The sequence below is a fragment of the Papilio polytes genome, unplaced genomic scaffold (assembly GCF_000836215.1).
Source record: "Papilio polytes unplaced genomic scaffold, Ppol_1.0 DF824058.1, whole genome shotgun sequence".
Lineage (NCBI taxonomy): Eukaryota > Metazoa > Arthropoda > Insecta > Lepidoptera > Papilionidae > Papilio > Papilio polytes.
The window spans coordinates 1,134,366-1,147,840 of NW_013525146.1; the positions used below are offsets into that span (position 1 = coordinate 1,134,366).

The 13,475-nt window shown below is 38.8% G+C and overlaps 3 protein-coding genes across 3 annotated transcripts; 2 read left to right on the forward strand and 1 right to left on the reverse strand.

The window, feature by feature from the left end:
* The first annotated feature begins 145 nt into the window (after positions 1–145).
* Positions 146–8,205, forward strand: LOC106100273 (brefeldin A-inhibited guanine nucleotide-exchange protein 1). Its single transcript, XM_013279078.1, has 3 exons — positions 146–556; positions 1,906–6,773; positions 7,529–8,205. The coding sequence occupies exons 1-3, from the start codon at positions 433–435 to the stop codon at positions 7,664–7,666; spliced, it is 5,130 nt and encodes a 1,709-aa protein (XP_013134532.1). The 5' UTR covers positions 146–432; the 3' UTR covers positions 7,667–8,205.
* Positions 7,733–9,928, reverse strand: LOC106100274 (actin-related protein 2/3 complex subunit 1A). Its single transcript, XM_013279081.1, has 4 exons — positions 9,827–9,928; positions 9,648–9,743; positions 9,497–9,577; positions 7,733–9,268 (listed from the first exon to the last, which is right to left on the reverse strand). Exons 3-4 carry the CDS (start codon positions 9,567–9,569, stop codon positions 8,217–8,219), a joined length of 1,125 nt encoding a protein of 374 aa, XP_013134535.1. The 5' UTR covers positions 9,570–9,577; positions 9,648–9,743; positions 9,827–9,928; the 3' UTR covers positions 7,733–8,216.
* A 209-nt stretch (positions 9,929–10,137) lies between these two features.
* Positions 10,138–11,915, forward strand: LOC106100275 (translin-associated protein X). Its single transcript, XM_013279082.1, has 4 exons — positions 10,138–10,248; positions 10,326–10,542; positions 10,813–11,234; positions 11,680–11,915. The coding sequence occupies exons 1-4, from the start codon at positions 10,236–10,238 to the stop codon at positions 11,871–11,873; spliced, it is 846 nt and encodes a 281-aa protein (XP_013134536.1). The 5' UTR covers positions 10,138–10,235; the 3' UTR covers positions 11,874–11,915.
* Positions 11,916–13,475: the final 1,560 nt, after the last annotated feature.

Genomic DNA, 13,475 nt, shown 5'->3' on the forward strand with positions numbered 1-13,475 from the left:
AATTAAATTAATCGCAATGATCGCACGTCAGAAATACGAATAAATCTAAAAATTTTGTTGTTTGAACAATAAGTTGATTTAATTTCTTTCTTTGTATTTAATTCTAATATTTGGACAAAAGTGACAAAATTAAATTGAATGCATCTTTTCAATTGACATGTTTGTGATGAGGTGTGTGAAATCTAAAATCCAAATCTTTTTATACTCTTTATAGAAATTAAAATCACTCTCTCGCTGCAATGGATTCATACAAATCCTTAACTGCTTAAATATTTGTGATGTTACATTTATTGTGCAACTTTTTCACGTGAAATTAATCAACGAATGCAATACAAGAGTGCCTCAATAATATCATAAATGTCTACTTTCGCTCCGTGCAGTTGAGTCGCACTCCGATATATACGAATGGAGTGATTATAATATAAACTAACGATGCAAACCAACCTGAAAACTAAAGAAATGTTTATAGTACGAGCCTTGGAAAAGATTTTAGCGGATAAAGACATCAAAAGGTCTTATCACAATCAACTGAAAAAGTCCTGTGAGGTGGCTTTAGGTAAGGTTTCCATTTTGACATTTACACAACAGAAAACATATATTACAACACTGATTTACTATAATATAACTATTTACGTATCACTTATGCTAATTAAGTTAAAGTTTAGTTTTACAAGTTTTTTTGATTAAGTTTGTGTGATGACCTTGATGTAAAGTTGCAATGTCTATGTACCTTATCAAATTAGTGTATGTATATCGTTATTGCTGGCAAATACAATATCTATAAAACACTTTAATGGTGCTTGAGTATGACACCTTTACCTACATTTGAGAAGAAACAATATTTAGCCTATGTTTGGTTAAGAAATGTGAAAGCAAGGGCATTAAAGTGATGACTTCTGATTCTTGGCATTTAATCAGTTTAGTAATAAAACTAGTTTGTTCTCATTTTAAAGTAAAATATAAAGTTCATTAATTTTTATCAATACAATATTAATGCATTAGTATTAGAATGTTATGATAAAAACATGAATCATAACATGAAATGCTTAAAGATATAGTTAATGGTTATTAATTAAATTGAGATACAAACATGAAGAACATGTCACATTGGATGATTGTACTATTTTTTCCACGTATCTACAGCCTTATTTCCCTTAAGTCATAAAGGGTAATATTTAAAAAATAATTGCTGTACTAACTAGTGACTTTTTATAACATAAGCATGAATTTATATGTCAATAAGAAAACATTAGATTCTCATTGATTGGAATATCTTGGTTCAAAGTATTAATAGAATTAATATTGAATTTTTAAAAATGACAAAATCTGTGATAGTTGCCACGCTTATTATATGAACATGGTGTAATAAAACAAAGCTATCTAATATTATTCTAATAAAATTACTTTATCACATAATAAAATATTAATATATGTATTAATTCCCCAAGCCCGAATGAAATAAACAATGAACTATGCTATCAGTTTAGCCATAACTCAAAGTATTTCATGAAAGTTTTAAAATAATATTATAAAGCAATATTATTAAAAGTTTGTCCTGTCCTTGTCCTTGTAATTGTTAATTTTGAGGTAAATTCATGTATTTTTTAATTACTGATAAGCAAAGTACAGCACTATTCTGGACAATAAGTAAAGATAATATTTGCTTTATCATCACTTGGCAATTTTCCAGTACTTCTGGTGCTCTCAAGAATTTTCTGTTATGTAATATTATCTACAACTTGTATGTTACATTAAGAAGGTAGATTAAAGTATTTATTGAAGTTACAGTAACTTACCATCACCATTAAGAAGTTAGTTTGATAAAAAAACTAAAAGCATGTATTCTTAAATTTTATATTATATATTTCAAATTAGGTCTTCTAAAGTGTTACATCTTATTTTCAGAGGAAATAAAAGCAGAATTAAAGAATGGAGGTCAGCCGGAATCATCAGACAGTCCAACATCAGGCACTCTGCCTCTACCAAAAAATGATGCCTCAAACATTATCACAGCTGAAAAATATTTCCTGCCATTTGAGCTTGCATGCCAGAGCAAAGCGTCGCGTATTGTCGTCACAGCCCTGGACTGCTTGCAGAAACTCATCGCTTATGGTCATTTAACAGGAAACATCCCTGATTCCACCACACCCAGAAAATTACTAATTGATCGCATTGTAGAGACAATATGTAGTTGTTTTAACGGTCCACAGACAGATGAAGGTGTTCAACTTCAGATAATAAAAGCTCTTTTAACTGTTATAACAAGCCAACATGTGGAAGTCCATGAAGGAACAGTGCTTCTTGCTGTTCGAACTTGCTATAACATTTACCTAGCAAGTAAAAATCTAATAAACCAGACAACAGCGAGGGCGACTCTAACTCAAATGCTTAATGTGATATTTACAAAAATGGAGAACCAAGCATTGGAGTCTGAAACTAACCCCAACATTGCTGAAAATAATAAAATTCCCAATGGTAATATAGTGACTGAAGAAACAAATTTGAATAATGAAAGTGAAGAAAATAAAGATCAAATCTCTGTACCTGAGGAACCATCAGAAGAAATACTGGAAGCTAAAATTATAGCAAAGCAAATAGTTGACTCTGTGATTGATAATGCTATTTCAATTGCATCAAAAAAATCTGAAGATGATGTGAGCCAGAACATACCAGATAACAATGAAAACCCATCAGACTCTCAAGACAGTGTTAGTGTATCCCAGGAGAGTGAACAAATTCCAAATGAATCCTCAATAACAAGGATACCATCTCAAGAGAGTGTAGATGTCGCTTCAGAGAATGACAATTCTGTCACTGCTAAATTCACACATGTCCTTCAAAAAGATGCATTCCTTGTGTTCAGAGCACTTTGTAAACTGTCAATGAAACCCTTACCAGAGGGAACTCCTGATCCTAAATCTCATGAGCTGAGGTCTAAAATTTTATCTTTACATTTACTCCTTTCTATACTGCAAAACGCCGGCCCAGTGTTTCGGAACAATGAAATGTTCATAACAGCCATCAAGCAGTACCTCTGTGTCGCCTTATCGAAGAATGGAGTAAGTTCTGTACCAGAAGTCTTTGAACTATCTCTGGCGATATTCTTGGCCCTTCTTCAAAACTTCAAAATTCATCTTAAGAAGCAAATTGAAGTTTTCTTTAAAGAAATTTTCATGAATATTTTGGAGACCTCCAGTTCTTCATTTGAACACAAATGGATGGTTATTCAAGCCCTGACCAGAATTTGTGGCGATGCACAAAGTGTTGTAGATATTTACGTGAACTACGATTGCGATCTATCCGCAGCAAATCTTTTCCAGAGATTAGTTAACGATGTATCAAAGATTGCGCAAGGAAGACAAGCTTTAGAATTGGGAGCTACACCCAATCAAGAAAAATCGATGCGCATTAGAGGCCTCGAATGTCTTGTGTCGATTTTAAAGTGCATGGTAGAATGGAGTAAAGAATTATACATCAACCCCAACATGCAAACAACAATAGGCGAGAGAACTACAAAGGAAGACTCTGACCATCATAGTATTAAATCCCACGGAGGATCGAGTCTAAGTTTGGTTTCCACAGGGTCTAGTAATATTGGGAACAGAGAAACTCTAGATTCACCTGAACAATTTGAAGTTCTCAAACAGCAAAAGGAAGTTTGGGAAACGGGAATCGATCTTTTTAATAGAAAACCCAAAAAGGGTGTTGCATTTTTACAAGAGCAAGGATTGTTGGGTACATCTACGAAAGAAATAGCAGAATGGTTGTTAACTGACGAGAGGATTGATAAAATATTTATAGGTGAATATTTAGGAGAAAATGACGATCATTCCAAAGAAGTAATGTACGCGTACGTAGATTCCATGAACTTCTCTGACATGGATATCGTAGCAGCGTTGCGCCATTTCTTAGAAGGCTTTAGGTTACCTGGTGAAGCGCAAAAGATTGACCGGCTTATGGAAAAATTCGCTGCTCGGTATTGTGAATGCAATCCAACTAATACGCTATTCATGAGCGCCGACACCGTATACGTATTAGCATTTTCCATAATAATGCTGACGACGGATTTGCATTCGCCCCAAGTTAAGAATAAAATGACAAAAGAACAATATATCAAATTGAATAGCGGCATCAGCGACAACAATGATCTGCCTCGTGAATACTTGTCGCAGATATATGACGAAATAGCCGGCCATGAAATAAAAATGAAAAATACGTCCAAACCAGGGCAACACAGGATTGCTAATGAAAAGAAACGCAAACTCATATGGAACATGGAGATGGAACAAATATCAACCGCTGCTAAGAATTTAATGGAATCGGTATCCCACGTGCAGACGCCTTTTACAACTGCGAAACATGTCGAACACGTGCGGCCAATGTTTAAAATGGCGTGGACTCCGTTCCTTGCCGCTTTTTCAGTGGGTCTACAAGATTGTGATGATACCGAGATAGCTTCTTTGTGTTTGGATGGTATAAGATGTGCAATTCGTATCGCTTGCATTTTCCACATGTCTTTAGAAAGAGATGCATACGTCCAAGCTCTTGCGAGGTTTACATTGCTAACGGCTAACTCACCGATAACAGAAATGAAAGCGAAGAATATTGACACAATTAAAACTTTGATCACTGTCGCACATACGGATGGAAATTATTTAGGAAGTAGTTGGTTGGACGTAGTAAAATGTATTTCTCAACTCGAATTAGCGCAGCTGATAGGTACAGGAGTCCGTCCTCAATTTTTAACATCTGGCATCAAACCTCAACCCGATGCTTTAAAGTTTAGCCTCATGGCATTAGATCCCAGTGTGAAAGAGCACATCGGAGAAACGAGCTCGCAGAGTGTCGTGGTGGCCGTGGACAGAATTTTCACAGGCTCAACGAGGCTCGACGGTGACGCAATTGTTGATTTCGTAAAAGCTCTTTGTCAAGTATCTCTAGACGAGTTGTGTCATTCTACAAACCCGAGAATGTTCTCTCTACAAAAAATTGTCGAAATATCATACTACAACATGGGCAGAATTAGGCTTCAGTGGTCCCGCATTTGGCAAGTCCTCGGCGACCATTTTAACAAAGTGGGTTGCAGTAGCAATGAAGATATCGCCTTTTTCGCCGTCGATTCCTTAAGACAACTTTCAATGAAATTCATAGAGAAAGGCGAGTTCGCTAATTTCAAATTCCAAAAAGACTTCTTACGTCCTTTCGAACATATAATGAAGAAAAATAGTTCTCCGACGATTAGAGATATGGTGGTCAGATGTATCGCACAAATGGTGAACTCGCAAGCACCGAACATAAAGTCCGGTTGGAAAAATATATTTTCGGTATTCCATTTGGCGGCGAGTGACCAAGACGAGGCGATCGTTGATTTAGCATTCCAAACAACCGGAAAAATTATATCGGAATTGTACGAGAAACAATTCCAAGCGATGATCGATTCATTCCAAGATGCAGTTAAGTGTCTTTCGGAATTCGCTTGCAACGCGAAATTCCCCGATACGTCCATGGAAGCAATAAGACTCGTAAGATCTTGTGCAACGGCAGTTGGCGCTTCACCGCAATTATTCGCCGAGCACGCGGGGCTCGAGGGAGAACCTGGTGCTCCAGAAGTGGACAGGGTGTGGCTGAGAGGGTGGTTCCCTCTCTTGTTCTCCCTGTCGTGCGTCGTAAGCCGTTGCAAATTAGACGTCCGCACTCGAGGACTCACAGTCCTCTTCGAAATTATCAAAACACACGGTGAATCATTCCGTCCGCATTGGTGGAGAGATCTTTTTAATATTTTATTCAGAATTTTTGACAATATGAAATTACCCGAACATCAGTTGGAAAAGAACGAATGGATGACTACAACATGCAATCACGCGTTGTATGCAATCGTCGACGTTTTCACCCAATATTTTGACATCCTCGGCTCTCTCCTGCTCGAGCAGCTGTACGCTCAACTGCACTGGTGCGTGCAACAAGACAATGAACAGTTGGCCAGGTCCGGGACTAATTGCTTAGAAAATCTAGTCATATCGAACGGAATGAAATTCAGCGAAGACACATGGAGCAAAACCTGCCAGATTATGTTGGATATATTCAACAGTACATTACCCACTACTTTGCTGACTTGGAAACCGGATGAAAACGACGATAGCGAAACTCCTCACGTTCGTCATGGAATATTGAAGAAGCCGCAAGGAGGAGATGAATCGAAATCCTCCAACAGAGTCTTCAACAGTCTTCTCATCAAGTGCGTGGTGCAACTCGAGTTGATTCAAACGATCGACAACATAGTCTTCTATCCGGCGACATCGAGAAAGGAAGACGCCGAAACATTGGCTCTAGCGGCTGCCGAACTGACCGGAGGTACCCCGGGCACCGAGCAGGAGTGTCAGCGTGAAGAGCAGGGCATGTACCGTCTGCTCAGCTCACCGCACTTGCTGCGACTCGTCGAGTGCTTGATGTGCAGTCATCGGTTCGCGAAGACGTTTAACACCAACAATGCGCAGCGGAACGTACTGTGGAAGGCGAATTTCAAGGGATCTGTGAAACCTAACATGTTGAAACAAGAGACTCAATCACTGGCTTGTGTTATGCGGATTCTATTCAAAATGTACAGCGACGAAGCGCGAAGGAACCACTGGCCTGCCGTGCAGAGCAGCTTGATTAAGATATGTTGCGAAGCGTTGGAGTATTTCGTAGGGTTGACTAACGAAGCCCACAGAGACGCCTGGACGTCCATTCTACTGCTGATTCTCACACGGATACTGAAGATGCCCGATGAAAGGGTATGTATTGTTTTTTAATTGTAGTCTAAAGCCCGCAGCACTTATTCAGTTTAGTGTAACAATTAAACTTTTCACTATATAATTAAAATAGGTAACGTGTGTAGCAGGAATTAGTTTAAAATGACTAAGTAAAACATCGTCAAGTACCAAAACAACTTTGTCTAATCTTACCTTTGTGTAAATGTTTATAGACAGTGGTGAATCATCTATGGCGATCGGAAATTCAAACGCGCAACAATACTATGTTGGTCATACGAATAACAGAGGCATGTGTCCTTATAGGTTGATAGATACTGTTAACTTGTGTATGCTAATACATAAAGATTGCCTATTTATTTAGATCCTCACGTCATACCTATGTGATGGTTACAAGTGTGTTTATCCTTCTTTTATTTATTTTTTTTGTATTTGCATTTTCCCTGTCAAAGGAATTCCCATTGATTGACCTTTGTATCAAAAAAATATCTCAACCAGCATGGGTGTCGCCAGCCGAAAAAAAACCATTGGCTGATAGAGGCTCAGATAACTTAAAAATGCCGTCACTATCAGATAGAGGACAAAATCGACAATTTACACTTGGTGGGAGAGGCCCTTATTCTTTTGATTTAATTCTTACATATATTTTAAAGTTCCCAATCTTAAGAAAGGGGCAGCCGCCCCTCTGGCGATGCACATGGACCCCAAATTTTAAAATACACAAAATTAACTTCGTGTATAATGCTTTTCATATACTTTATATGTTTTTATTCGTGTAGTTTGCGGCGCATGTGTCCAGCTATTACCCACTGCTGTGTGAGATCACCTGCTTCGACCTGAAGCCGGAGCTGCGCACGGTGCTGCGCCGCGTCTTCATACGCATCGGACCCGTCTTTAGCATCGTCACCACGCAATGAACTTGCAATATTTTACACAAGAGAATGGCCTTATAGTTTACTAGGTTAAAGTATGACTTTGTTGTTAAAAATAAAAAAAATATATGCGTTCAGAGATACTCCCCAGACATCGGGGGACTTAATGCATAGAAATAAAAAGCAATTGTTAATTCCTTAAATTTTAATGTAATATTTGACAGCAATCAGTACTTCAGTAGTATTAAAATTGATCTATTATATATAGTGTGTGGTAGTCTTATTGTTTTAATTTATATAAATTATTTGATTAACAATGTTTAAAAAATATTGAATTGTATAAATCATAGACGTTGTACCTATAAATAATATTTTATTCTGTATATTTGAAAGTTTTTACTGTTCGGAGAGCTGATCACTCGCTGACCGCTTCACGTGTTTCATTTCCGCGCTAGACTGATTCAACTGTGATCGTGATTTCCCGCAGCTTTCCTCCTTTCGATCTTTTTCCTATTGAGTGATTGCAGAGCTCGCACGATAACTATATTATCCATTATATAATAAATAAAAATAATAGACTTAAATGCAGTTTCAGTTAAACGATTTTTAGCCCCTCAATGGACCTCTCCAAAGAATCCAAATCCCAAATGACGAGTTGTCCATCCAGGCCGGAGGTGCTGAACTTCTTAGCGTTAGCTTTAGTGCCTTTGTAGAGGCTAATACAAGTGATGGCATTCTGATGAATGGAATCCAAGTAAGTATCGCTCGTTTCAATCCGGGCCTGACGATCCAACGACTGGAACTTCTTCATGGCTGAGAGCCCACCAGACTCCTTCCTCTGAGTATTATCCAACTTGGCTACGAAACGCAATTCGTCTCCATCATGGCAGTACAGCAATGGAATGCAGCTATGGCCAGCAACCAACAGAGAGTTATTGGATATCCAATTACATCCCAAAAATGGCAGGTATTCAGTCTTAACTTTGATCATTGATTTTCCTTGAGTGGCATCAGCAATGTTGATAGAGCTATCGTGTCCGACCCATGCTACCTTATTACCGTCCGCAGAAAACGAGACGCTATGCACCCATCCACCACCTGAAGGTGAATTAGGGAACTCGGCCAAAAGTTGCCCCAAAGGTAACTTAGAACCCCAAACATTTGGGCCAGGTTGGTCTTCAATATCTTTAATATAGGCGGAGAAGACCCTGACTTTAAAGTCTGCAGATCCAGCAACTAGAAGGATATTATTCGGATGCCAATCTAAGGTAGTCACAGTGGAGCGGATGGGCTTTTTAATATGCTTGGAGACCCACCAGTTGTTTTCTTTCTCAAAGTAACAGATTGAAATTAATCTTGCACCAGAACCGACAGCAAACTTGTTCTCCATTGGTGACCATTTTACGCAAGTCGCCGCTCGGTTGATACGTAAAAGGACCAATGTAGTGGTCCATTTCCCATCATCACCTTGTGTCCACACATATGCATTACGATCGACAGAACAAGTAACAATTCTATTAGTGTTGGGTGCCCAATCAATGCCCATAACTCTCAAGTCATGCTCCACAAGGTTATTGGTTTGCTTCCATTCATTTCCCTCTTTTTGGTAAATATGAACTTCATTGTTGTTGGGTGAAAATGCAATCTCTGGAAGAATAGCATATAATCATTACCTTTAAAATTAATCAAATGAGAGCCAAATACGGTGGAAATTTTATAGAGATTCTATAGCTATAAAATAATAGTCATTGTTGGGGAATTTTCATCAATCTTTATGAACATTGATAGCTGGTATAAGGTCATCTAGGATTTAGAAACTCTAAAGCAGAATGTGATTGAAAATTGTTAAATAATGAATTAACAAATCATACTTACGAGTTCTATCCTTATTCCACGCGTGGCACGTTATCGGGGCGCATGAGTCACCGAAAGTCAGCGTTTGAGACATCGTAAGTGCTAAAATCAATACATTGTTCAATAAAATATAGATTCATAACTATTTACCTGTAATTAGAAATCTGTTTACCTGGTAGTTCCGGACAGCGAATATTTAACGGAAAGGAACAGCACTGCTCTAGTAAACACTAGAAATCCGCGGACTCTGGTCAGTCTACGCGAATTCCTGTGTATTAAAACAAATTTCAATTATATACGTTATATTTTCACATAGTTGGTCAAAATGTACTGTTTTAAACATACTTTTACCTTTTTTAAAGACCACAGCAAACAGCGGATATTTTATGAGTGACGTAATGAAAATGACATTGACACTTGACTTGACAGTTTTCTTGCTGCTCGTAGATTAGAGATTACTATGATGAGAAGACGACTTGAAGGAAAGCTTTATAATAAAATGTAGGAGATATCTTTGCAATAATAGTTTTAACCACAAAATTTTTAACATTTCAGTTTAAATCTCGAAATGATTTTATGAAATCATATAATGCAAAAATGGTAATCTAATTAGAGTTTGTACGGTTTGAACGCTGGATAATATTGAACGCTCTTCTTAAGCTTTGATAATCATTGACATTTGCGCTATTGGTAAATAATCATATTTTTATCATAACAAATATTAAAATAATAACAAAAACTAGAAACTATCATTTCAGCAATGTCTGTAAGAGGTAACCCTATCATATAAAACTGTATAATACTGTAAATGATTAAGTTTGTATTTTATCCTATATGTCTTAACCTTTAGGTAAATTTCGCCGGCACCGCAACCAACAAACCTTGTCTTCTGTGGCTAAAGAAACTGCAATTTCCCTTCCCGCTGACAGCCCTATATTGGCGATATTTAAATCCGCTGCTGTAAAGCTAAACGATCGTCAAGACAGGCATGAGCGTCTGGTCAAACTTTCCAGGGATATTACTATTGAAAGCAAGCGGATCATATTTTTACTGCACTCTGCTATAACGTAAGAGACACATCTTACTTAATGTATTAAATGTACAAGTTAAGATGGATGGATGACTGTTTGTTAAAGGGTAACTGTTGAATGGCTTAACAGATCTCAATGGAATTTGACACATGTAGATCAATATCTAGGCAGTCTAGTATAGAAAGAATGCATCAGCTATCAATTAAGTTTCAATTTAATTCCGTGTAGACAAGGCGCGGGCGAGAGCTAATTTTCATATAAATCTGTTTACATTATCAATAAAAATACATTATTCCTATTTTGTAGCAAAGAAACATGTGAAAAGGCAGTTTCAGAAGCAATCATACGGCTTCAGAAATTAGCTAAAGGTCCAATAAAGAGTATTGGCCTTGAGCTTGAAAACATACCAAATTATTTACATTGGCGTGCGGTCACTCCAGGTTTCCAGGAGTATGTTGAAGCGAGAACTTTATGCTCATTGATGCAGACACAGAACATAATTACTTTTAAAGAGACACAGGATGAATTTATTTATAAGATAGAAGATGAGACAAATAACAAGGAGAGAAGTGTTGTCACTATGCTGACTCAGAATGACTACATGCTGGGTATAGCGGACCTCACGGGGGAGTTAATGAGGAGAGCAATTAACAGCATTGCAAGTGGAGACAGCGAGGAATGCTTTAGCTGTTGTCAGAATGTGAGAGATCTGTATACAAGTTATTTAGGTAAGAGTCAAACCTTTTTGTATGATTTACTAGGTTGTCTTGCTTCTTATTAATCTTAGTAATATTAATGTGAATGTTTATTTCTTTTATTATGTGGTCCAGAACCTCTCAATGGATTATCTTGAAATTTTTTGCAGAGTATTTCTTTTCCAAAATACTAGGCCTGGCCCTAAACTAATTAATGTAAAAATATGTAACCTAAAATTGTTAAAGTCTAGGGGTTTCTATTACAAAAAGAATGTTTGTAAAATATACCTTGATTGTTGACATCCTACATAAGTGAGAAGTGCGTGTTTATACTTTATTTTATTACTACAGATAAATAAAATGTATTTGATAATTCACCATAACTGTGGGTAGGCACCGAGCCCCTCAGTGGGGACATATAGTGAGCTGGTGATGAAGATGAATGGATAGGTGTTTATTTATTCTGTATGACATGTAGGCGTGACTGGGGGCAGTCGCGAGCTGGGCCGCAAGCTGGCGACGACGCGCCGCAACGTGGAGAAGGTGGAGTGCGCGGTGTATGCGCTGCGCGTGCGCGGTGGCGAAGCGCCGCCCGCGCTGCTGGCACGCCCCACCTCGCCACACGCCTGGGACGCTGCCTCCGCACACTCAGACGACGAGGGCTTCTTTTAATTTAACATAAAATAAGTGCTAATAAAACTTGACTTTTTATTCTTTGTTGTTTCATTGAAAAAAACACTCACGCCAACTTTTTGAGATTCAGTAAATACTCTATCTATACTTCTATACTAATATTATAAAGAGGAAAGATTAGTATTTTTGATTTACTGTATGTATTCGATCCACGTAGAAACTACTGGGCCGATTTTAAAAATCGGTGAATAACATGGGCTAAATTTTTTATTATTTCTTAACTTCACGCGGAAGAAGTGGCGAGCAACACTTATTTCATTTAATGGTAAAGTGTTTGTAACACACAGGCATGTAGGTTTTTATAACCAGTTCCTGCGTTAAGGTATGGGCTAAAGATCTATGACTTCATCTCACTTTTTTTTTTTTTTGTGACTGAATGGCCACTGTTTGCCTTGAAGAGGCATTTACAGATTCACCGGGCTTGAGGTGGCCGAGCGCTTATGGCGCTTAGCCTAAACCTCGTTTATGAGTAACTGAGCTCGAGGGCTCCCTGGGGAGCCTCGGCACGAGCCGTTACTTCGATATTATTACCGGATTGGGAGGCCACCGAGCTCTTAGGTCGCTTCGGAGGACGCTCCATGGAGTGACTAGGCACAAGGGCCCCCGAGAGGGAACCTCGGCTTGGGCTGTCACTCAATACGCGTTTAGCATTCCGATTCAAGGGCGCCCGAGAGGGCCGAACCTCGACTTGATCGGTTGCTTCTATCTGATTAATATTAATACGTCTAACATTACTACCACTTCGGAAAGCGTTATCGCTGGGAGAAGAAGTGGCGGAAGAAACTCCAGCAACGCTTCTATCATTAACAGGTGAAAACCTGCCAGCTATGAGGCCGTATCGCGGGAATGATTGCCGTAGTCGACAGCGACTACGGCGTGTTGTTTGTTTGCGTAATTGTTTAATCCTAGCCTGAGCGATTGTTGTTGCATCGTCTTGGAAGTCAAGAACGTGCCTAGGTCTACGATGATCACGTCGAAATTTACCGAGCGCGATTGGGTTGTAGGTGGCGGCACCTACAACTAACGAATTAGGATGACCGACGGCAGAGTCAAAATAACGACGCGACGCCTGCTTCAGGTGTTGGGCTATGGTGGGTAAGTCCAAGTCGATGTGAAGATCACTATTGCGCATGTACCACGGGGCCCCCGTGGCTCTGCGCATGAATCTATTTTGAATCACCTGAAGTCGGTGTATTTGTTTCGGCGAGATGTGCGCGAATACCGGGCTAGCATACGTCATGACGGGACGCACTACAGATTTATAGAGTGTCACCTTATTCCGAAGGGACATTTTGCTCTTTTTATTAATTAACGCGGAAAGACGACCTAAGATGAAAGCCGCGCGGTTCCTGACCCGGGTCACATGAGCGGAGAAGTTAAGTTTAGAGTCGAGTATGACACCTAGGTATTTAACTTGGTTTTCCCAAGGTATTGGGCTGTCCATGAGTTTGACGGATGGGAGACGTTGTTCTTTGAGGCGTGCAAAGTATAGAGCCGCGCTTTTGGTGGGATTTATTTCGATCCTCCATTTCCTAAACCAGGCACCAAGGGTGTTTGCTGCAGTCTGTAGACGTCGGCAGA